The sequence below is a fragment of the Drosophila virilis genome, chromosome 3 (genome assembly GCF_030788295.1).
Source record: "Drosophila virilis strain 15010-1051.87 chromosome 3, Dvir_AGI_RSII-ME, whole genome shotgun sequence".
NCBI classification, from domain to species: domain Eukaryota; kingdom Metazoa; phylum Arthropoda; class Insecta; order Diptera; family Drosophilidae; genus Drosophila; species Drosophila virilis.
Genome location: NC_091545.1, coordinates 23,607,560 through 23,633,878, shown reverse-complemented (window position 1 = coordinate 23,633,878; position 26,319 = coordinate 23,607,560). Strand labels below are relative to the sequence as shown.

Sequence of the window (26,319 nt, the reverse complement as noted above, 5' to 3'; positions counted from 1 at the left end):
GAAATATGAAATATAATATCAATTTAATTTATTTCAAATTGAAACATGTCTTCAAATAGTATGTATCTATTTTTTTCAAATGTTTCATGCCAAAATAATATATTATATCTATTGAATTTATGTATAAGTCTGAAATAGTTCATATTTTATGACATTCTTAGATAATTTAACAACTAATATTTGTTTTTCTATTTCAAAAACTGTTTTATTTCTGTCTTATTTTATAGTGGGCACCATTTTCGCGGAATAGACAATTATTTTAAACAACGCATGCATACAAGGATAAAAAACCCGTTAAATGTAAAATATGCATGGGCACATTACGTTGCAGTTCGTAGTAAAATAGCTGAGAATGTCAAGGATAATTGCGCAAAAGGGTGACTAAGCGCCAGGTGGAAGCCACCAAAGAGCTAACCCGCCCAACAGTCATTCAGCTAACCAACTAACCAGTAAGCCATCTAAACTAAACTATTTACCTTAATTTCCATTTCAAAGCGTGTTCATTAAGTCGAAAAGTAAGAAAATTCCATGCGGGTGCCGTTCTCGGTGCGGACAATATCCGAACGGGTTACACATTGGGTTAACATGAACTCTTGCCCAAGTTGAAAGGTTATTATCATAGTTTGCCACTCGAAGTTGCGCCAATTTATTTAATTGGTTTTCAAGTGACATTGGTAGCGTGTTAAATTGAGCATAAATTTTGCCACTCTTGTAAAACTATTAGGATAAATGGCCAAAAGGGGCCGCCAGCCCGTTATAGAGTGCATTTAATTGGTCCAGAGGTACACACACACACACTGCTTTTAAAGTTATGCAAAATTCTTAAATAATATGAATATTAAAAACTGACGCACGTATTTGAATAATATTAAGTTCGTCGAGAGTCAGTATTTTTTATTAGAAGTTTTATATATCATTTTGATTATTTTGTTTTGAGGTGTAACTTTATAGTTCATTTACTTTGAATTTAAATTTTTATCAGTTAGGCTAGTTAGACTCGGCGAAAATTTTATTAAATGCTAAAGCCACATGTTTGATTTGGCAGTCAGATTTACGGCATTTAAAACTCGCTTAAATTGAGGACTCCCGCTTTAAAGTTCTTGAAGCCTCGCCCAGTACTCGATCGTTCAGCAATATATGCACAATATGCATAAAACTCGCTCTTCCTGTCATACTCAAGTTTTCCGGCTACCATCATCGTCGTCCATAAATGCGAATGCACTCAAGCATATAGCGCAATAAACACAGAAAGCCAGAGTCGCAAGTGATGACCACGCAGTGCCCGCCTATCCAGGCAGCCCACAATGTGTCCAGCTTGTTGTAAAAAAAGCAAAAAAAAAAAATAGAAGGAAGGAACGCTCCACGCACACTTCTTTGCTCAATCAAATGGAAATAATTGTGGTGGCATTGGTCGGTCGAGCGGATGGGCGGGCGGGCGAGCGGGCGGTCAAGCAGGGCAGACTAAAGACGAAGTGCCTCATTGTGCCGTTGCCCACACTTGAGGCCTAGTTCCGATGCGAGCTGACCAGTCAACAGGGCCGTCGCACTCATTGAAGTGTTGATGCATCCAGGCAAAACCTGGAGCACATTGATGTGGTCAACTCCCGACTACCGATGATTTCTTTATTAAGGCATTGTGCGGAACATGCTTATGGACTACTGCGGCTCCTGCGAGATCTGGCCATTGTAAGTAGCCTGGATGGGCTAGGCCAATTAATTGGCTGCCTTGTGAGTGAGTGGCATTCGATGAGGTGAGCTGGTGTTGGGCAAAGTTGAACAAAAGCATTTTGTGGTTAGTTAGTGAGCTGTGCTTGCGCCTCAGGCGAGATTAAATAGCTGCCATGTAGGTGGCCCTGCTTGGTTCTGGCTAGAAATCAAAATTATGACAGACACGAAAATTTAAAGTATATTTTACTCGTAACACAAGAAACGCATAGCCAAAAGTAAGCAAACAGCATCTGTGCGTCCAACCCTCTCTGTTGCCCTGCATAATCTGGGCATTGTTGAGAAAATCTTTCCAAACAATTAAGCTCAATCGCGGCTCTTGCCGAACCTACCAGGCAAAACCCTTTTGTCAGTCGAAACCCCTAGAAAAATGTGCTCTCTGAAATGCCGACACACACTCGAATGGTGCATAGAGCATAAATGAGACGAGGGGAGATTCTAAAGGAATTTCTCAAGTGTTTGCCGCGCGCTCACTTACAAGTTATGCAAATCTTTCATGTCTGACAAAAAATCTGAAAGAAATCTAACAAAATTTGTTTTGCTACAAGAACAACAACAACAAAAACAACAACAAGCACTTGCCAGTTGAGGCCAGCGTTGCGTACTACACTTGCCCATGGTACAGTTGTCACTCGACGGCCCGATTTGAATTTCAACAATAGGGAAAAATGCGCTGAAAAATATGCCCTGCTTTTTTTTTTTTTTTTGTTATTTTCCCCGGACCTCTCTTTCGGCTCGCCACGACAGATGGTCAGTTGGTAAGTCACATCAACCACCGCACTCATCTATGCACTCGTGTACGTGTTGGCAACTCGTCAGGCAGTCAGTCAGCTAGTCAGTCAGTCAGTCAGTCAGTCAAAGCAAATATGACAGTTCACTGTCGTCGTGGTCGTCGTCGTCGTCATCATCATCGTCTCAAACTTTAACCCTCCATAGCCGAGCATTTGGGGGTTGCTGTCAGTGCCCCTGCTCCTGGACACAGTTTACCGGGTACCGAGCACTCGCACTCGCACTCGCACTCGCACCGGGTACAGTTTGTGCATTGATACTGTTGTGGTCGTCGCCGCCACTTGGGTGATGCGGATGACAACAAGGGCCTGGCTGGCAAGGTAGTATGTGTTTAGGTAGTAGTAGGTAGTGTGTAGTAGTCATGTCGCTTAGCTCAGTAGATAATGTTATGTGTGTGTGTGTGTGTGTGTGTGTTGGTGTGTGTGTGGGGGGGTTAGGGTAACCAAGGCCTACCCCTGATGAGGGTTGTGTTTTTGTCTTGTTGTGTGGTGCGGTGCGGTGCGGGACTTAAGCGTTAAGTGGTTATATTGAAAATATTGTATTTACATCAGTAGGCGATTATGCTTGTGTGTGTGTCTGTGTGTGTGTGATGGGCTGGACTCATCGTTTTTTCACTCTCCTCTGCTGCGATGATGACTCACATGGGTCCGAGCTGGATATTGATAATTTCATTAAACTATTGAGCCAGATATTTAGCTGAGTGGTGTTTGTGTCTACACGTAATTGCTGCTGAAATTTGGGATAAGTGAAAGGTGTACAGGGTGTTCTGGGGGGCTGGCTAAAGGGCAAGTGTATTAGGGCAGACCAAAATGGGAAGGGGAGGTGGTTGGTTGGCTGATTGAAGTGTTTGCCTTATCGGCGAATCGCTGACTTTGATCGATGCTGAGACATATTTAAAGAGTATAAATACTTGCTTCATTCGTATGATGACCATTCTGTGGCTGCTAACCTTTGCAACTCGAAAAACAACTCGCGAGGTTCATTAAGTGACCCAAAGTTCGGGCAACAATGGGCCAAACATGTGGAAGCCTCATAAAAAGTCGATGGGTCGAAATGCAGCGTGCATTCAAATGCAACAACCACAACAAAAAATACATAAAAGGGGCCCGAAAAGCCGACACACTGGGTGGGGTTCGTTGAGGCCAAAGGATATTAATGATTTTTCGCTTGAATTGCAATTGCAACAGCAACGGCAAGGACAACAATAACAACAACAGCAACAATGGGTAGCGACAGCAATGTAATAACAATAACAATATATCCACACAAGCACTGCGGTCAAGCTGTCAATTTTTCAAAAGTGAACTACATAAAAAACGCAAGTGAAGCCCTCGACCGACCACGGCGGGGGGGGAGTGCCTCCGCCTGTGCCCAATCCCGCTGGTAGTTGCGTTGCCAACGCAATGACATGCAGTTTTTTGCATATCACTGCACCCGAAAGGGGGCGAGGGCTCGGTTCGAGGATTGAGCGCTGAGCGGAAACCCTTGATATTTGATGTTGGACCTCGGTCGCGGCGCTCCTTGGTCATCTCTGCACTTTTGCATCCCTCAATTTGTTGCATTGTTGTAATTTTATGCACATTTGTGTTTGTTTGCCGAATGATTTGCAAAAAAGGCGAGAAAAAAACAAGCGAACCAAATTTGTTTTTCGGATATATGTATATGTAGTATAAGTTTTTTTTTTTTGCATTTATGGGGGCGCTTGCCAAGTTTTTTACGTCGAAATTAATTGAGTTTTTTCTAGTTGACTGCATTTTTAATGAAATCGTTAGTGTGTTGCATTCGCTGGAGATTGTCCATCACTTTTTTCTGTATTGCCGTGGAGATAATACCAAGGGGATTTAATGGGTGGGTTTTCTTTTTTGGTTTGAAATACTGAATATTTGTAGTGATATTCGTACAATTGTTGGTGCGTTTCACAATGACATTTTGAACTGTTTACGATTGCTTAGTTGGCTTTCAATAAGCTCTGTGATGAGTAGCCATTAGCAACAGCTCTGTGTGTTGTGATCAAAAGCTGTATCTAAAAACTAGACACTAGTGAGTTTTATCTATAAGGGTTTGGTATAAAACTTGAAAACTACTCGCCTGTTATCATCGCCTGTTAAACCTAACAAAACCTGCTGCTAATAATAAACTGGTAGAGCTAATGCATTTTACGTTTCGAAGAAAACTTGTACAAAGCACAAAAAAATCTCTAAAAATTAAAAGAAAATTGACTTAGCCATGGTTAAATAGTGTAATTATTTCTAATAAAAAATTCCTGGAAATAAAAATGGGTTGACAGACCGAAAAAAATAAAGGGAAACACAAAAGAGATCGTAAAGAGCGCATTTTAGAGCCACATATGAGCACTTTATGTAGCTAAGCGACCCATTTATGAGAATCGTTTTGGGGCGGAGCAATTAACTTGTTTTCGCGGCTGGGTGTCTCATATTTACTAAAAGCTATAAACATAAAATGCCTGAACAGATATCATATTAATAAAATTGTTTTAATGATTTATCTTGACGTCTGCGATCGTTGTTCAAAAAAAAATTACTGCAACATAATGAAAACTATTCCCAGAAAGTTGGTTCCTATTCGATCAAAATGTGAGTTCCAACACGTTCGGTTTTTATGTAGTTTTAAAAACTTATAATTAATGTGAAAGGCGGTTTTGGCCTTTTATCGCCCCAACTTGATCTACATTTTTCAATTGCCATGCCCGAGAGTCTGCCACAGCCAAGTGTTTGATCTATGGCTCAACCAGTTGGGTTTGCTTTGGTATTGTTGGAAAAGGTGCTATAAAACGGCATTGGTTAGCTTTAAAGACATCTCGTTGTCCATCTCTGCGGTTACGGAATTTGAGTAATTTATTAGCTTTTGACCATTTGAACTCGAGTTGCGTAGTTAATCTTTCTCAGTTTACTGCTGATCATCAAATCCCAAGCCTGAGCTGTGCGTGTTGGCATTTTTCAGTTAAAGCTTCTTAATGTGCTGTCATTCCAATGTGTGGCATAGTTCATTAAGAAAGTTTATTGGACAAAAGTTTAACAATTTGTTATGGCTGTTTTTTATTTTACATTTCCAATTATTGATCATTTCGAGCTGAGTTATTTCTTAGTAATGTGAAGAAACTTTGCTATGCTATATATTTCTATATTAAGATTGATATTCGTGTTCACTTATCTGTGAGAGTACAGCTGTCCATCTTACTCCTACCTAAGGGCTACTTCAACACACGTGCCTAAAACAGCAAGAACGGTAAAAGTTGTTATCAATATATAGGGACTGCCCTATAATGCTGCATCATCCATAGAGAGTCTTTGAGCCTATCTGTTATCCTACGCGTTCAAACCCACGCAAAGTTCATTCAAGCACGTGGCTGGGTTCAGCACATCTTCAGCACATGCCACACTTCATTTGACACGACAAAAAAAAAAAAAAAAGGAAAAGATGCTGGGGCAACTATATAGACATCGCTTATCGCGACTGCTCGTCGGGGCCCATTACAAAAAATGACCCACAAAATTTGTGTTAAAATCGTTTTTCTAATATGTTTCTGGAATGAGCAGTGCGGTGAGTGCCACCCAGTTCCTGGCTGCCACTAAAAACTCCAACTCGACGCGCAATTAAAACTTTTCATGCACATCAACTTTCACTCAAGCGCGCCGTTTGCCCCGCAGCACATACTGACTGACAGCGGCAGCGGCAAGCTGCCCTTTGTGCTGTGGCACCAACAGCAGCAGCAGCAGCAGCAGCAGCAGCACGCCCCAACTGCAACTACTCGTCTTTGCAATCAGCGTAGAAATATAAAACAAAACATAAAGAAAATAATATTTTTCTAACAACGACAGGCAATCAGCGACAGCAGCGTCCCCAGATGCAGGCCAAACAAATTTTCTGGGGAAAAAAGATCTTTGACAAAGATGATCTTGAGGCAGCAAACAGCCAACAGAAGCGGCGGCATCGGCATCGGCTGCGGCAGCATCAGCGGCAGCGCCGCATGTCAAGTCGACGGCTCATGCCACAAGTCAGTGGCAAGTGTCAAGTGCTTGGGCTGCATGCTATGCTCTGCGTGTTTTTTTGGGTTTCATGCCACTTGCCACTTGCCACTCGGGCCCAAAATCGTTGTAATGCCTTTGGTTATTCATGTGTGTGACAACACTTGAGGCGCACTTGGGCCTGTCACACGCTCGCATATTAAATGTACCGCTCCTAAAGCGATCTGTAGGATACATAATTCGAGAACCGAATGGGCAACAAGTTTATATTCAGCAAGGGTAAATTTATGTTTTGCCTTGGAATAGCATTCGATAAGCAATTATCTGAAGTATATGTGTTCATATATTTATACCCATTTAGCGTGTGTAAAATGGGTATAATTGTTTTATACACATGTTTGTAACAGGCAAATGGAGACATCTCAAATCCCATAGAGTATACATATTCATGTTCAGCATCCACAGCCGAGTCGATGTAATCATATATAATAATGGTTATAAATCGATATCGAAATACTTTTTTGAGCATATTTCATAGATTTCAAAAGCTAGGGACATAAACGTTGGTGTGTAGATTCTATTAAAGTGTAAACAGTTTCAGAATATATATATATTTCTTTGATATTTAAACGAAAGATATACAGTATGTTCTAGTCTCGCACAATCGAGTCTAGCTTTTTTTTAATTGTTATCGAATATGCTTGTGTAGATTTTGAATGGTGTATTAATTTGAATACTTACTGAGCTACCAAGTTGCAGCTTCATGGCTTGAATACATTTGGAAACAGATCATAACGGAAGAGTTGTTCTCTCCTTTGTACAAAAGTCGAATAAATAGCTTATTCGAATGAGTTTTCACAGCATGTTTACAACGTTGTTTAGAGTCTTAAAATGCAGCTTATCAAATATATATTTTCCAACAAACCATGATTATTTAGTGGAATAGCTCTATTTATTTCCTCTTAAGCAGTTCCGTTTTCATCTTATATTCTTTAGAGCTTATTCACCAATCTATACAATGTTTGTGCTGCTGTTTATGTTTTTTCTTTTATAACTATAAATGCATACAAATAATGCTCTTCGTCGCATCTTAAGCAAATGCTGCCAGCGACGACCTCATGCGGGGTCTATTAGCCTGCGCTTATGGCATTGCCAACACCATTTAGCCAAGGCAGGGGCCACATAATTTCTATGATTATGTCGAGTGCAAAGAGCAAACCAAGCACACACAGACAAGACGTGACAAGACAGCACCCAATGCCCGTGCCAGTGCCAGTGCTAGTTCCTGGCCTGGTCCGATCAGCGTCTTCTTTGACGTCGTCTCCATCGTTTGTTTGTCTGTTCTCGCCTAATACAACAGCGCCGCTAATGCTGATGACGATGAACACGTGCAGCGACAACAAACAGAGCAACAAAAACAACAACGACGACGACAACAACAACAACAACATTGAGCGAAGATCGTTTCGCATAAAGTGCAACTTTGATGACTCTGAACGTTTTATGACAAGATCATTGTAAGTGCCACCGCTTGCCTCTCCTTCCTTGCCACACGGGGCAGCTAAAGCGAGAGCAGCTCCATTTATGCCTGGAGTTGGACACACTGTGACCGCTGGCTTTTGACATTTGGTGTGCTTGTTGTTGCCTAGAAGAATGGCGTGCGCTGGTCCCATAACCATTTCTTGAGCTAATAACAGCAGCCAACAATCATAATAAACTTTTCATCTTTTTATGTTAAATACGATGCGGCCCCAAATCAACTTGTGCCGCTGCCACAGCCGCTGTTGCTGCCACATCTGGAGACACTTTGTTAATGGCCTGCTCCCCATGTTGGGCCCATGTTTGTTGTTAATGCTACTAAAAACAGTTTTTAAATGCAAATTAATGTGGTCTCCTCATCCGCCTTTTTATTTGAAGTGTTGACTGACGGGCAACTGCAGGTTTTTTCTTCCATGCCCTTCCATACTCTAGAGACAGATCTCTAGCTATATATGTTTATTTCTTGTTCTTGTCGATTGTTATCTTTATGAAATTTTCACTCGACTTAATTGCATGCATAGTTTTTAATGGCTCTTGAAATTGAATGGTACATACCCATACGCGCACATACGACTTTTCAGTTCGGTTGTGGGGGAAATGCAATCCTAAAATAGCTTAAAGAGATTTTGTATGCATTTTAGTGCTTATTAAATGCTTCTTTTTAGCAACACTTTTGCCCAGCTACAATTGCCTATTCATTGCAGTGCCATATCAAATATTTATAGTATTCGCAAGGCTAAAGTAACCCCACACAAAATCCATTCGGTTCACAGTCGAAGCTGGCTTGAAAAACTCCTTTGCTGCGTCTGTAAATTATTGCATATGCAAATAAAATATCAAAATAAATTGAAAACCAAAAGAACACATTTAGAAAAAAAGGCAGCACACTACAAAAAATGTCGCTCCAAATATAGAAGATGAAATACTCTTGAAATAGTCCTCAAGAATGACTCTCCATTTATGTGAATGTTGATTAGAAAATCAGGAAATGTGTTTTATCCTGAATTAAAAACAAATTAGCTTTGCTTTAAAGTAAATTGTTGTCATATTTTTTAAAACATTTTCATATTGTTGTTTTTAATATTTGTAATAACGTTTTTTATTTTCATCAATAATAATGAATGAATCATTGGTTGTTATTAAAACCGAATTAGTCGCACTTCTTAATTAAATTGACAGAAATGAAAAATTTTAAATAATCTTAGCTCGATTATACGAAATCCACAGAACTACCCAATGTTTCCTTCGAGTGTTACAAAGCTAAGGCGAAAATCGAAATATTTTTTCCTTCAGCTGAATTCCTTGACAAAGACATGCAAATCAGTTTGTTGGCATTCGAGTTCATCTTTGCTTTTTTTTTGGCATAGCCCATAAAAATCATTCAAGCGGCGCCAGGCTATAAAAGAATCACAATTTCCATTTGCCACCAAAGTACCAGGAATACAGCCAAAAAAGATCTTTGGCTCGTTGGTTTGTGCTTAAGCATGTTTAAGGCGGATCTGATGGGTGTATGTGTGTGTGTGTGTGTGTGTGTGTGTGTGTCTGCATCGTTTATATTGCCAGACTGTGTGTGTGATTAGCATACGATGTTTGGCCCGACACCCTTTTGGCAACAAGGGGTTGCATATATCGGGCTTATCAAGTGACTTTTATTTGTTACACAAGTCAACTCGTTGTTATTGTTATCCCACGACATGATAAGGGGTAATTTTTTTTCCTTTTTTGTAATTTATATGTGAATTTGCTGCCTATGTTTTTTTTTTATTGTACAAAGGGTAGCCGATTTTAAAATCATTGACATTATGTCAGATAAGTGAAATTACATGTTTTTGTCGATTTGTTTGCACGCAAGATCCGCTCCGATCTGAATCGGTATACGGGGCGATTGGGAAATGTAATTATTATTTGTTTACAAATTTGAGTCATAAATGATTAATTAAAGTACTTTAAAGCTGTGTCAGTTATGCTTACTTACCAATTCGTTTTTACTAATTTTTTGCAGCTAAAGTCCAAGTAAATTCAACAAAAGTTGTCGTTGGCTTGCCATCAGTGTTGTCCACCATCACTGCCTGCGCCCATCCATCGAATGCAACTCGTAAAATCTGGCAAATGCCATTTTTTAATTGAATTTTCATTACATTTCCGTTTGGCCGGGCGCAACATGCCACAAGCCAGAGGAACGGTCGACGAGGCAACAACGCGACGTCGACAGCTCCACAAAAGCTACCGAAACAATTTAATATACGAATCAAAATCGGAATCGGAATCAGAAACGAAATCATAGCCAGGAGCCGGTAAGCCAGTCCAAGCTTTTATTTCTTTTTTGTTTTATTGTTTTGTTTAAAAATATATATTTTTTTTGTTGTTTTATTTTTTTTAATGCAGTTGCGAATGGCGACACGAAAAGCCGCTTACGCTGCAGACCTTGAGCGAAAAAGGGGTTGTGGGTTGTGCAGGTTTTTTGGTTTTTTATGATGATTAAAAGTTATCTTAATGTCAGCAAGGTTTATGACAATGTTGTCCCTGCTGTGCTTTTTTGCAGCCAAACTTTGTAAAGTGCAACGGGAGACAGGAATCGAGTTGTAGAGTGAGAGAGATACGAAGGCTGTGACATTAACGTCATTTTGCTGGTAATGAAATGTTTATTTTGAATGGTTTTAATTGCGTCTAGCAATGGCATCTTTAATGTCTGATGACACGACAGCATTTTATGATATGGCTGCCAAAGTGTGAACTACTAAATGGAAACTTGAGTCCCTTGGTTATCGGCCCAAATGACAAATGGGCTATGGACTTTTCTCTCCCACATTGATTGCTACTGCAATTGCAATCCATTTACATAACTTTTGCAATTTCGATTCCATGGCCAAGTTGTATTTGAAAATGCACTTAGATACAGGCTCTTATTGCCTGTCCAATATGCACAATCATGTCCTGCAGTGCCCCCCAATCCTTGAACATCCTGCTATAATCTGTCATACGTGTTACATTAGGCAAATACCAGATAGATAGATGGAGAGAATGTGAGAGAGTGATATGCAGCTGGGTAAAATGCAAAGCCAATGAACGATAAACTTAATTATCCTGCTTAATTGTCGTGCATATGCGAACGGCTAGCAAGAAGGATGTCTTCGTGTGTGTGTGTGTGTGTGTATGCACAGCTCTATGGATAACCCTAATGCAGCATTATTAATTGCTTGCAAGTGTAAATTCAAAACCTGCAATGTAAATTACAAAATTACAAGAACAGCAACGAGACGCTGCCCAATCCCCACAAAATACACATACTTAATGTTAGGGGCTTTTGGATTTTACCAATTAACTCAATTACACATTGTCGTTGGGAGTGTAAAATGTTTCGTGTTTCATGCATTATTTAAAGAAAAAATATTCTCACAATCCAATACCAGATATATGTCTCTGCCTTTGAGATAATGCAAATCTGTCTGCTGCGGGCTTGTCTTTGTGTGTGGGTTTGTCTACTCGAAGGCAGCGAATCGCATAGAAAATGCACACGATAAACGCAGAGCAGCCGCATTTCAATTTCGTTTGTTTGCATAACAAATTTTCCGCACGGTAAATTTTTATTGACAATTAAATTTTTGCCCAAGCCAAAAAGGAGAAGAAAAAAAACAACAGATACCCTAACTACACACACTGAGGCGGTAAATTGAAATGCAAATATGCAAATTTTTACCAAAGCAGCAACAGTAGCCAAGCAAGGATACACATATTCTATATCCTTATGTCATTATATATCCTTTTATGCTTCTCTTATTTATTTTTTTTATCAAAAAACGAGCTGTTGACATATGCGCTGCGCATAAATTTGAGACGCGGCGACGGCGCCTCAAAACATTTCCGGAAATCATATAATAAATGTTGGGAAAACGTTAAAATTATGAAAAGTTCACTGCAAAAACATAAGCCGCATAACATTTGCTGACTTAAAATAATAAGTTTGCCGCAGGGCAATCAAAACAAATCTGGATTTGAAATTCCTGCGGTCTACTGCACCCCGCCAAAGCCATTTTACCATGGCCCGGGGTTAAGTGTGACTGACATGTGTATGGTTTTCGCATAGACTTGCCTGACCTGCGTTTTTGCAATCTTTTCAGCAAAGTCAGTTGAGTGTAAAATATTAAAAAACTTAAGCTATGGCCAAAAGATATAAAACTGATGCAAAGCGCGATCAAGTCTACAAAAGTAAAAGACAGACAGGGTAAGCGTCATTTTCGACGATTCTCATAGCTTGTAAATAAAATTATAATATCTGATTGTCAAATTCATCAAAATCTCAAACTTAGATACCTACTTATTAAAAGTTTACGGTATACGCACTAGTACGAACTATAGCTTGAAATGTAGATTCTTGAGTAGAAAAATATTCAGCTTCTCAAGAAACTCATTTACGAGCCTCAAAAAACAGTAAAGCAAATGTCCACAAGGGTATTAAAGTTTCGAAAGATATCCTGACTGTCTCGTTTAAAGATCGCCAATTAAAACGCTTAAAATATTGATATTATAAAGAACATATAAAATAAATAAAGTAACTTTCATATTCTTAACAATTGCTGTACCTATATAAGCAGATCGACAGGTAAGGAGATACTAATCGATTTTATTGTTGATCTCTATTGTTGAAATGAATACCTTGTGCATTTCTACAGCCGCAATCTGCATTTTCCTATGCATTTGCTACTGGAATATCAAATGAATAACATTTCACTCTCATCCAATTCGGCTCACTCACCACATCATTTGAATGGCCTTAAGTGCCTGGCCGCTATTCAAAGACTTCACTCCGCACATTAGAGACAGTAAATTATATTAGAGACAAAAACGTATTGATTGCCAGAAAGTGCATTGGTTAGCATCAGAGATTCGTTTCAGTTGCGAGGGCGGCTGGTTTGCATTTTGCAGTTTGCTGCAGGTTGACACCTTTGAAGTTCGACTGCAGGCGCAATTGCAAGTTGCCACACTTTGTAGTACTATATCTGTAACGGGGCACAATGAGCAGGCGGTGCACATAATGTGAAATAAATTGGATTATCCTTTGATTCATTCACAGTTTGTCGCCCAACCGGGCTGGGCACATAATTTATATGCTTTACATATTTCAAATGAGCCCCAGCACCGGCATCGCATAGGCAATTGCATTTAGTGTGTGTTTCGAGTATCGAGTCTCCTGTTGCAAGCTCTGGCCGTGGCGAATGGTTGGGTGGTCATTAATTTTCTTGGTGTCGCTCAAAGGAGGCGATAACAAGTTTTTAGCTGATTTGATTGCCGCCGTCTATGAGCAATGAGCTTGTTAGCTTTACGTGTGTGGTTGTGTATGTATGTGTATGTGTGTGATTCAACGGACATGGCTTAAATTGCTTTCCGTTGAGATTTTCCACATTGATGGAGTGGCCTGTGTGCTGCAACAGAGCTGTATTGAGATAATCATAAGAGCGTTAATTTGGTTGACACAATGTGTTACATACTTATTTATTTCGTCATTAAAGTGACTTTAGGCCATGCAGGAGATATAAAAGATACGCACATAAGCGAAATTTGCATAACTAACAGCCTAATATAGGCACAACTTAAAACAATATCCTTTAAAATTTTAAATATTTTCGTTCTGCCACTTATATTTATATATTATTATATATCCCTTTTTTGTTGCTTATCCAAAATCTAGTATTCCCTTCTATTCTGTCTTTGGAAATTCAGAATAGTTTGTGGCTCATTTTACTTAAACAGTTTTTCAGCTCTTTAATATGGCTGCCAATCTGCAGATTTTACAAATTGCTTAGCTTAACTTTTCATACAGACTCTTCCACACACACACACACAGACACATACATCCACTAACACATGGTTCTCGAGCCACAAGCCCGTTAATAGGGCTTAAAGCGCTTATCTCACTTTGCTTTTTTCTGGCCAAAATTAAGCGCTGCTCAAAGCTGAAAACATGGCACATAAAGCGACGTTTTTGTTGCCCTCTGTTGCTTTTGGACGTTGTAGTTTTTATATTAAAATCGCCCAGACTGGACGAGGTCTATTAAAACCGTCGCTGCTGATGCTGCCACAGTGCAGACATGACAGGGAAAAAAGGCGGTATACCTTTTGCGTAAATCCCAGTAGGAAATTAAAAACCAAAATGAAGTCGAAATAAACTGAAAAAAAAAAAACAAATAGAACAAAAGTCGCAGTGGCAAACGAAATTTATCGTCATATTTATAAAAGCGCAACGTAATGCACTGTCCTGGCGGATCGTCAAAAACACCTTATTGCCGATGAAAAAAAGAAAATAAGGTACACGAACAGGACAACGACTGAACACTGTGCGCTGACGACTGAATGACACAGCCGCTGGTGTCATGTCCTCTGCTCCGTATTTGTTCTGCCCGTAGAGCTCAACTGAGTCCGGTGCCTAAAGTTCCGCATCGCAGGACAAAAGAGACAATTAAAACAGCTCTGGCGGCAAAAGTCGCGATTTGCAGGACATGCTACAAATGTGTCGTATATTTGTGCATGGCTTAAGATTAATGAGTCTTTAGCGTTTTTGGCCGCGTCGCAGTCGCCTTATTCAGAATTATGGTGATTACACTGACTGACCCAACTACTCGGGTTTGCTATAAGCCACCTGTCTATATGTACACACATACATATATATAAATATAATATGTTATGCCAGACAAAGTCTGCTCAAATAACAAATAATATTCGTGTGCACATTTTCACAAATGCCGCTACTCAAATTCCGCTTGCTACACTTGACTTAAACAAAGTCACATGATTTTCTTAAGCCTTTTGCCATGGGCTTGATTCATAATAAAAATAAATAAAATTATTCGATTATATTCAACTATTTCTCATCTTTTCTTTTTATTTTCATAATTTAAATATTGAATTATCTCTTTTTTCGTTCTTATTATCTTTATAATTTATTTATTATTATTATTATTAGAGAGTGTAATGTCTATGAGCAGAGTGCTGGTATTATTAACTAAAACTTAGTACATTTTCTTCGACAAACAAAAAAGTTATTTATATATAATGATGTATCCTTCCTATGTGAATGACAAATTACGCAAAGGACAATCCGTTTTTTAAACAGCTTTTTTATATACCTTTGACTGAATCAGAAATGAGAGCTTATTTGCAATAAATACTCGTTTAAAAATAAAATGTCAGCCGCTGCACGATTTTGTGGTACAACTTGGTGCTGTAAGGGTATCTATTATTTCATATGGCAAATATGAACATATATTTAAGCTTGTATTTGTATTCTTTTTGTTTTGGCTTCATTAATGTCACCAACAAAATAATGTCGCGTTTGGGGACTGGCTAATCATAAAAAATATTAAGCGCTGATTTTGACGCGACATTTTTAACGTTCGAGCGTGCTAATGAGTTTTTGCCAAGTTTGTCTGGTTCTTCGGTTGGGTTCGGTTGACTCTGACTCTGGCTGATGACTGGACCCAAACCAAGTGAATAGAAGGAAGGCAGGAGCACTGTCTGCTGCTGCCAATTCGCCCGCTTGTTAATTAGTTCTTCCGCTTAAAATGTATTTAATGCTTACGTGCTAATATTTTGCGAGTGCCCCGCCCAACGGAGCTATTTTGGGGGAGGCCACTTTAGCTGACGCCCTTCGCTTGACATGCGATTAATAAATAAATTGGCGAGGTGCTTGCGTGTCCAGCTCAGATGCGGATATTTTGTCGTCCCTTAAATGCCTTTCGTTTGTAATTTGTTTATGGGTTCATTTCCCAGCGGTCAATTGCTGGGTCGTCTGTGATTTTTTGCGTTCAATTCTTTGTTCTGTATGCAAATTTTTTTTATTTTCGGTTATTTTTTATTTAGCATATGACTTTGGAATGACGCTTCCTGTCGCGCCTTTTGTTGCCTATTTACGTATACATATATAATATGTATAGTAAAAGACCTTTTCAATTAGCCAGCCGCACTTGAAATCCATTTCAGGCGTTAATTTTGGTTGGCATAGCTAGAACAAAAACGTGAACGCTTCAATCGCTTGGCAAGTGACACTTGGTCAGGTAACACCTTTGGCGCCCAAAAAAACAAAAAAAAATAAAGGGCTTACCTCTAGGAACCCATTGAATGCCCCGTTTTAATTGAGCGCGCAGACGTGCCGCATTAAAAGCATATAAAATGTTCATAGAAATGAGAGTGTTGCAGGCGGCATAATAATAAAATATATAATAATGTTAATTTCGAGTAAAGTGCTTCAAATTGAATTCAAGCATAAAAACGCGACAAACAATAGAAATACTGGAAATAGAACGGGAACTTGATAAATGCCCCTCTACCAGGAAATTAAGTTATAAAAACTGAGAGAAATGAAATGGGCTGGTATCGTGCCACCAAAGTAGTCTCTTCCCAAATTCAAGATATGAACATTTCACAGCTTAATTAAAGCTGCGAGGTATCTCAACGATACATTCCTACCACACATACACACATAAATTAAACAAGGCAACGGTAAACCTAAAGTATCCGAGAAATTCACATGCCTCTGAGTCAGCGCAGAAAGCAAGCATATCATTTGACGCAGCAACAGGAATTCTCCATCAAGTTGGGAAATTGTAACATTGCCACGAAATTGATTAACAAAAATGACAATCATATCTTTTATATGTATCTCATTGTATTTTGTATCTTTTACCTTGTATCTGTAATCTGTAACTGTATCATTTGGCTGCATCTGCTGCACGTCGGATTGTCATTAACTGCATTCTGCTGCATTCAGTGCCTTTCTCTCGCTCTTAACCATTGCGCCTGTGTCATCTAATTGACATTTGTTAATAGTTTTCTTTTTTCATTTTCTACTTCTACACAAAATGAAAATTGTATACAATATTGTTGTTGTCGTTGGTGTTGTTGTTCTGGTGGGGTCATAAAAGGCGTTTGTTCATGAAATTGTCAGTAATTTTTTTTATTACAGTCCGAGCTCTGTTGACTAATCATTTTCAGTGGATCGTTTTGTTATTTGCCCCGTTCATACGTCTGGTGCTTGTTGTGATTCTTATCTATAAATTGCTCAAAAAAAAAAAACAAAAATAAAATCTGAAACGATGCGACGATCGATCAGTGGCAGCACAACAAAAAAAAAAAAAACAATCAAGGAAGAAAAATGTCTAATAATTGCTTACAATTTTCGGATTGTAAATGCAAATGGCATAATTGACATGAGTTGTTGTTCTTCGACCTGAACTCGAGGCAGCAACATCATTAATCAAAGTGACGATGGGCATTGGCCAGTTGTGGCATTGCATCAGGAATTGTCTTTGAATTGTTGGCAAAAGGAACGAACATGAAATGCGTTGAAAATAGGATAATTGTCAAACAGTAGCTGCAACTGTCACTTTATACATTAGCTGGCTATGAATCAGGATATTGAGGCATGTCTTGCGACTTTAATTCAAGTTTAAGTGCCCCATCCCCTCCCACTGCTAATTGTGGCAATTAATCAAAAAGGCGCTGTTCATAAGGTATAAAATTAACAGAAAACTCCTCAAGCGGTAGACCAGAAACAAATTGCATAATGCCAAACAGCAGCATACAGAAATAAATAATTATAGAGCACAAAAGGCAAAAGTGTTAAAGCAAAATACAAGCAACCCCATCCTAAGACGCCGTCGACTAACGCCAACAGCTTCCAACTTATTGTAATCCATCAAAAGCGGCGACAAACTTTACGCATTGTTAGGCAGCCAAAGGGTTAAAAACTCGCCAGAGTTGCCAACCACTTAAACCGACGTTTAAATAAGTATACATAAGCTTTGTTCCATGCTGTACATATATATTTATTTTTGTATACATATGCATGTAAGTTTAAGTTTAAGCACTTTTATTCAAAATGCGTTTCTTGTGGGTGGGCCAGTTCAGGGAAGGCACAGTTATTGACAATAGAAGAGCCAATGCCAACGTACGAGTACACAGAAAACAGGCAGGCAGCAGCGCGTCTTCGAGTATCGAGTAGACGAGTGTAATTTTTGCCATTTAGCTGGCCGGGCACGTTTTGCATTTAGCGCGTAAAATAAATTTGCACAATTTGTGACAAGTGTTCGGGCAAAACAAAAATGAACAAGACTGCATAAGAGATATTTGAATAAGGCGAATCTATGAATACCCTTAGAAACATATTAGACAATAATTATAATTATAATAATTTGCACAGATATATGATGCTTGGTTCGTATATTGACGGTCTATATAATTAAGGTATTCCCTTCTCAACAATTTGACATCGACACTTATTATTCTTTAACCTTACTTATCGACGATGCATCCATTCAAAATTTGTTTAGAGCTTAGAAAGAGAAGAAAACAGACCGACTTTGTCTCGACTTGGAATTTGTATCTATTTTTGTCTCAAAGAGATCTTCCTCTATGCATTACACATTTGGTGACAACACTATAAGACCCTCTTTAAGGGTATAAAAAATACCCAAACAAGCGAAACACCAACCAGAGACAACAAATTGACAACTTGTGGCAGGCGCAGTCAGAGGCGAAGGCGAAAGCTTAAGTGAAGTTGAAGGCGGGTAGCGGGAGGCAGCACTCGCAGCTTGTCTCTTTGTTTGGAGGCGTCACTCAGGGCAGCCCGCCGGCTAATTGTCATGCCAGCCAGCACGCATTTGGACTTGGACAGTTGCCCGTCCAAGTGTCCATGCAATCGTATGAGTCTGTGTGTGTGTATGTGTGTGTGTGCTGTTGCGTTTTTGCTACTGATTTTTCTTATTTTCCTACTCTCTGTCCATCAATTGACTTTATCTATTTGAACTCACATGTTAAAAATATCAATTTGTTGTCGACTCTGCTGCGGGCTTTGTTGTTGCCTTCTGACAGACACTTGGCTGGCACTTTTTATTTATTTATCTATTTTTTTTTCGTACCGCACCAGCAGCACCTCCAAGCTGCAGCTTGGCGGCTCGAGCCTAGCTCCAAGTGCAGCTGCCAGATCTGCGGAGTCGCAGTTTTGCCTCCTGGTGTGATTTATGGCCACTTTATGGCATAAATGTAGGTGCGGCCGCACATAAATCATCGTCCAAGTTGCAACGCGTTGCAGAAAAGCGTTGCTGTAACTCGATACCTACTCGATGCTATTTTGGGTGCAATGGCAAGGGTAAAGGCAAAGCCGATTGTTAGTTTGCTTGGCTTCAAAGTAAAAAGAAAACGATCAATTTAAAATATTTGGCTATAATTATGAGTGAAGTTCTATTTGCTGATGCCTTTCAGCCAAGCCTTGACAGTGATTCATCATTTAAAGCGGCTTTCCGTTTCCTGTCTTCCTTTCATACCACTCGCCGCCAACACCTGTTATCCTTTGGCCAGCCTTTAGCAAGTCATCTAACAGCATGAATGCACTCATTGCAATCACTTAATTCTTTCGTATTGGTCATTATGCGTTACGGACACGAATCCTTCACCATTCACACTGCCATTAAGCACTTGAGCCCAATTATGAATTGCCAGGGAGCCAATCCCTGCAATAAGTGTGCCACTTGAGGGTAAAACGGCTTAGACAAACAGTTAGTAAATTAAAAGGCCACCGCACAGTCAGCCAGCCAGCTGACTGCACAGCCCAACCACTTTTGGTCTGATTGAGTGCCACACCCACAACTACACCCATACACTACACATTACACATGAATAATTCATGCGGCAGGAGCTGCTACAAATCTGCTGTTGCATTAATGAGCTACGCTTCTTATTTACCATGATGCCGCACAAAAAAAAAAGAATGGTAAAAATAAAAAGGAACTAAATAGAAATGGAAAAATTGAGAAATATACGAGCGAGTCAGGTTTAATTAGAAGCTAAGTCAAGTCAAATTGTCTTATCATAATTTCCCCAAACGATTTTCCCATTTTCGGATTTTTGCACGCTGCAAAATGCCAGAAATTGTTTAGTCATCCCATTCGGGGCTCACACATCAATCATGTTGCTTCGGACAGCTGAGTTAATGGCCGGGGATAATGTGCTGGGTGTTTGCGTGTCCTCTTGCTGTATGTGGGTGTATTGGTTCAGGACTTTCAGTTGGACAAGTGCATGATTAATTATTTTATTATCTATAAATTGGTTTTTGTGGCAAACGTTGGACAGGATGGTAGCTATATAATACGAACATAAACTGACTTTTGTTGAATTCTCAATGCATACTTTCGGGCGATTATAACGGTTTTTTAAATATAAACCTTTTCTTACCCAAATAGTTAAAGCTTTACTTAATTCATCGATTCAAATGGCTTTTTTCCGTATGCATCAACTTTAATTATTTTGCATTCAGCTATTTTTTTATATTCCCCACTCCAGAGGCCCTCAAAGTCCATTTTAAAATTTCACTCAAATATCAAGTGGCCGCAATTTTTGCACAAATTGGCAACATGTTTGCGTATAATGCTGGTAAAAAAAAATAAAAATCTCGAAATGTAGGCCGCCTATTAAAATGCTTTTGAAATTTTACTGCTTCGCGTGTCACATTTCGAGTGTCATAAATCGATGGCACCCCGAATGATTGCTCCCGATTTGGGGTCTATATAATGGCCATGATTTGGCCTGTTTTTAATTTGGGGGCACATTTTAATAGCCTCGGGTGCACAGCCTGCATTCAATTAGCAAAGTTTTATGACTCGTTGGGGCCATATAGGAAATGTATCTTAAAATTTGCGTTGACAACGCAATAAGCAGCTGAGATATTGATGAGTGCATTGCAAAAGCTAAAAGATTTATATTTTTTAATATTCCTTTTTAGCTCTATAGCGTGGGAAACTTAATTGTCGGTACCTCTCATTGAGGGTTATAGTTGAAAGCATCATCAAGCATGATAGCAGGAGCAAACGCTACTTAGATCAGCTCATTACCACTATGGGGAGCCGATGCCCCAACTGCAGCTAGACACGGAAGCCAATTAGAGCTGCATCGAGTTGCTCCAATTGAATACACATACATAAGCAAGTCCAATTAGCGCTTAGATCATAAACCAAACCAACCAAACCCAACAACTAACTCAATCATTACGCAATTAAGCAACAGACGAAAGGGCAGCGCACATACAACAGATTCCAATTCCATAAACATAACCATATCTACGGTCTATAGTCTATGGCTCCCTTATAGACATATAGATAGCTAGATGGATAGATATGGGGGCACACATTAAATCACGCGACCCATTAATAAAATTGTTAAAGTTCTACGCAATGTGAGGCGGCTGGAGATGCCGCCTCGACATTTTAATGGCCAAACAGAAGTTTCAAATATTTAATCATTGTCGCTTGGTATCATGCCTGGCCATAGATATGCCATAATTCTGTTGAAAACAATTTGTATGCTTTGATTTGATTTGTGGCAAGATCTTTGGGGGGGCATGAGCGGGACTGCAGCTGGCTGTGTGTGAGTGTGTGTGTGTGGACACGACCATTTTTATGACCCTGTTTGTAGGCCATTAAATGATTGTGTAAATTCTGAAAAAATCAAATTTGAACAGTATTTGAAGAAGACATTAAAATTATGAGACCGTATAGTTGAGTGTTAAATTTGTTGCTGAGGTCAAGTGAATTTACTAAAACGCATCTTTTTCGTTGCACAACAAAGCAAAAGCTCTAGCAGAAGGTAACAACCTTTTGGGGGCAACTGTACAACTCTAAGTTGCAGTTGTCGTCAAACTCTGCCGCAACGTGCATCGGCAGCGTTCCAAGTCTTTGATTGACAATTGTGCAACAGAGTGTGTGTGCGTGTTTCGCTAGGGGGCGAGTGGGCTTTGAGTTTGAAGGACTTATCTCGGGGCACAGCATCATCTAATGTCATGCCTGACGTGAGCTGGTGGGAGCAGCGAGGCCCCTAACTGTCACTTGATGTTTGTTGGATGCTGTTGCCGCTGCATTTGACAGAGGATGATTTTTTTTCATTATATATAAATATATGTATTTTATGCTGCACGGGGCGCACGCGCATTGTCCTACGCCAAGCAGCCAGTTACAATTCTTAGGGGGCACAACATGTGTTGCATATTACTTGGAAAACGCCTCAAATAGTTGCGGCCGCAGATGTTTGGCGGCTGGGGCAAAGCAACCTGGGTCGCCACAGTGAAAACTAATGCTCAGCCTAAAGTGACGTTTTCATTTTTCGGAAAATCCCCCATTTGACTTGGTCGCTGTCGACGGTTTCTATTTTTAACACGCGGCGCGTGTTGCTGGCGACCCCCGAAACCGAAACCAAACTGAACAGAGCCGATCTGCTGCCCCCCATTTACCGCCCTCGTTGGGTGTGCAATAGTGTGCGAGTGTGTGTGTGTGTGTCGTGAATGAATTTATAAATAAAATCAGAGATCACGGGCCGCCACTTCTGGGGAAATCCATTCGTGTGTATGTAAAATATCTCCTGCTGAGTTTTTCTTGGCGCACTTTTCATTTAATTTCGTGACTTTCCACACTTTTTTTTGTTCGTTCTTGTTTTTGTGTGTGCATGTTTTTTGTTTATAAATTTTCAATAAATGCTTTATTATCACCCCAGTTTTGGGGGGGCTGAAACTCGTAAGTCGAGTTTGTTGTTGATTTCTTATTTGGATGTTTCGCTTCTTGATGGGCCGCTGATGGGTGGCTTCTAATGAATTGTGACGACGTCGCCAGTGTAGCTGTCAACAGTCGTTGCGAGAAACACGCAATTGATTTATTTTAGTTGTTTGTTTTAACACCAGCGTGTAATTCAAGCTTCCACTGAGACACATCTCTTTCAACCTTAGGCTTTTGGCCCATTTGTGTCCACTGAGCTGTTAAAACATTTCGCTTCCATCGCTTTTAAAGACCTTTATTGCAAGTTTATCAAATAAAATAATAGATTGTGTTGAAATTGTATAAAAGTATGTATCAAGACGTCTATTGACGATCTGCAATATTCACGAGCACTATGAAACCACCGACATTCTTGCCACCGGTAAAGAACGTTATTATGGCCTTGACCATGCCGCGTGGCACTTGCTCGGGCCAATCTTGGGTATTGAATAGGACATTTTTGATGTAATATTCTCCCTTGGGTATTGGGCAGGTATCCTCGCCCACAATTGGAAAATTTGTGGTGTCGCCGTCGCTGACTGAAGGCTGCACGAACTGAACATAGAATTTTTTGAAGCACTCGCAAATGTTGGTCTGCGGCACATCGAAAACCATGCGCTTGAAATCCCCGTCGCTTTTGGGACTGCTGTAAAGCTCCACAGAAACCTTAAAGTCATCGTTATCCATGTCGCCCAGAAAGGAAAACGAACCGTTGATCATGCGTTCTCGTCCCACGGTCTTTAGATTGTCAAACAGCACAAGTGTCTCCGAGTCGCCCTCGAATGATTCGAGCTGCTCATTGCTTACCACATACTCTTGTTCGCCCTGCATGAGGGATATATCAGTGGTGGCTTCCTTATAAATATCATGCCATAATATTTACCGCAATGTGGTGCACCAGCTGAGCGAATATATAAATTGCTGCCCACTTCATTTCGATATCGAACCGCACAGTAGCTAATCGTGTCAATTGCCTGGCCTATTTATTAGATGCCCCGGGCCCATTGAAAGCACGCGATATTTGTGTTTCCATGCTGATCAATCCGATCGGTTTCATGTTTGTCGATCTTGTTTTTGCTTGTTAATTGCAACAATGTTGTTGATATTTTTTACAACAGCCTTACATACTCTAACAAGCTTTTTTTCAATTATTTGAATATTGTTTTCAGACATCAAATGTTATGCTAAATCTTTAATCTCACTCTGTTGTCCTTGACAGATGGGCAACTATCTAAATGAGTAGAAAATTTTGTTCCAGCCGATTAATAGTTGGTCTGCCTTTTTGTCTTGGTAAAAGATAAATTTAAATAAACTCGTATTTTTAAGAAATACATTTTTCTGTCAATTTTATTTTAAGTTTATTATTCTTATTAAAGCTTACGACACAATTTGTTTAAAATATTTAATAAATCTTCTTAGCTAGTTATTAGGTTAAAATTTTAGATAATCTATTACCCATTTTGTGTTTCTCAAAGATAATTTGTAGGTACCCTACTAGATGTCTTGAACTTAGAAATACGTTTAATAACGGTTAAGAACAGCAAAAGTTAATAAAGAAGACGTGTGGTTTTATTTGCAAGCAATGTGGCTGCAAGTGCAAAATCCAAGTACTTCTACATTTTATATATGTACAAACATATATTCATGGGTTTTTTTTTAAATTCTATAATTGGAATTGCAATTGCGATTCTATTGTGTGTGCCAAACTGTGCGTAATTGCTGCTAATTTCAATTAGGTTTTCCTTCCATTCAAACTCACTTCTTGTCAATGCTGTGAGGCACATTGCGATGGCAAATAGTTCGATCTGTTAAAGGTAGTTGTAAGTATTCGGTGATATTAAAAGAAGGTTTAGGATATACCCGAGTCGAGCACTCCAGAATAGATCACTCTTACTTCTGGATTTATTGTTTGTTAAATTTTCCTTTCTTTATACGGTTTTGCACACGTGTAAGAAGAATAGGCAAATTAATTTATATTTAAGTGCAACTCGTAAAACTGATAAACTTCCCATACAAAAACCTATTTTTCGACCAGAGAACTATTTGATGAAGTGCGTTGCTTATAAGATTTCACATATGTAGGGCGCAAGATATCAGAATAAACAGAACTATTTTTAATGAAAGAACTTAAGCATGCCTAAGAGAGTTATATAAGCAAGTGACCCGCTTGGGCCAACTCTGACATGCAACAAGAAGATGGACTTATGTAAAATATCGCATCAATATTTAATTATACGTTAGACAACTTTTGACAATTATATATATATATATATTTTATAAACAAGTATAAAAATCGAATTTTAATTCGTTTCGCACTATTTATCGCTTAAAGGAAGCCAACCCACGCAGCCTGGTGTAGTATGTAAATCTCTTAGCAAAAGTAAAACCCAATTAACGCCTTAGAACGTGCCAAATTTATTGCGAAAACCCTGCCAATTGATTTATGCAAAATTGTGTCGAAGTAACGGCGAAAACTGGTAGCCGCAATGTCTAACCCAATAGGCCGCAATAGGCAGCAAATTGAACCTCACGTAGAGAACACCCACAATGTTTGATTCGCGCCAGCGCAAGACCTCGAAAATCAATCAACCTCGATTTGAGATTTATTTTGTTGTTGTTGTTGTTCTTGTATTATTGTGGTCTTTGCCAAGCGTACTGAAAAAAAAAGACATACTCGCAAAATCTTAATAATAAATTGCTGTGATTTAATCAATTGTAGCAGGTGTTTTTACAACTGCACGCAGCGTTCCAGCAACAACAACAATAAGAACCAACAAAAAAACTGGTTGCGCTCAGTCTTTGGCTCCTTCGTATGCTGCTCGCTGCTCTTGTGGGCTGTTTGATTTGCGCAAATTAGCGCGAGCAAAGAAATAAAAAACTAAAAACAAAAAAAAAAAAAACAAGAGACAAACCTGCTGCACAATCGGCCCGCTAGCCGCATGCAGCATGTTGCATACAGCTACACAGACATGGGCCACACGCTGCTCGTCGAGCAAATTGTATCCAAAATCCAGCTCTTGCCTGGCACACTAAAGCTCACAATTAATGCACTAGCCAACTGCAAATCTTCGATCTTGCGACGCGGCTAGGCTCAAATGTGTTTTCCATAAATTAGAACCCACACAAGCGACAACCTGTAAGGTGTTTCTCAACAATTCTACAGGTCTCATTATACCAAATGAACACATGAATTTGCATCTGGAATTGTGCTCAAATAAGATTTATAACTAAGCTTAATTCTAGATTATGTCAAATCGAATTTCATTAATGGATCGGATCGAGCTAAACGTTTTAATTTGAGAACATGTGCATTCAGCCTACATTTTCATAACTTTATGGATCTGTATCCTAAACCTTTGCCTTGGATCTGTATTCCATGTGTATCCTATATAGCCTTAACACCGACGGAGCCAGCAATAGTGGATCCATTACCCAGTGTATCGAACCATATAGTTAGTGTAGTGATAGTGTATAATATATATTTTAAAGTGGAGGAATTGATCTTTCAATGAATACCAATATATGAAGAGATTGTTTATTCAATTTATCGAGCTTAACAGTGTGCATTGGTTGTGACGTCTTCTTGTCAGACTGTCGCAATGATTTAATTTTTGGCATTTGCCGTTTGATTGATATTAATGGCGCTTATCAATCAATTGCCTCGTGTGGTTGGGCACAGGTAGGAAATGAAACGTGTAACCGAATGTCTTCTC

General features: G+C 39.4%; 2 protein-coding genes across 9 annotated transcripts in view; one reads left to right on the top strand and one right to left on the bottom strand.

Annotated features, from left to right (window-relative positions):
• hid (head involution defective) overlaps positions 1-26,319 on the top strand; it is a 207,097-nt gene that overhangs the window by 89,168 nt on the left and 91,610 nt on the right. For 7 of the 8 annotated variants that reach the window (XM_032434372.2, XM_032434374.2, XM_032434373.2 and 4 more), the window contains 2 exons: positions 228-449; positions 10,042-10,333. The gene's annotated coding sequence lies outside the window, so the exon portion shown is untranslated. The remainder of the gene's footprint in view (positions 1-227; positions 450-10,041; positions 10,334-26,319) is intronic. The other variant, XM_070207862.1, reaches the window with a different exon arrangement.
• CheA75a (Chemosensory protein A 75a) lies at positions 22,847-23,555 on the bottom strand. Its single transcript, XM_002048323.4, has 2 exons — positions 23,490-23,555; positions 22,847-23,431 (listed from the first exon to the last, which is right to left on the bottom strand). The coding sequence occupies exons 1-2, from the start codon at positions 23,538-23,540 to the stop codon at positions 22,931-22,933; spliced, it is 552 nt and encodes a 183-aa protein (XP_002048359.1). The 5' UTR covers positions 23,541-23,555; the 3' UTR covers positions 22,847-22,930.

What these genes read in the sequence shown, in the direction of transcription:
- CheA75a (XM_002048323.4), bottom strand. Translation starts at nt 23,540, where the DNA reads ATGAAGTGGGCAGCAATTTATATATTCGCTCAGCTGGTGCACCACATT. An exon ending in AGCTGGTGCACCACATTGCG is followed by an intron (nt 23,432 to 23,489) that starts GTAAATATTATG and finishes TCCCTCATGCAG; the next exon opens with GGCGAACAAGAGTATGTGGT.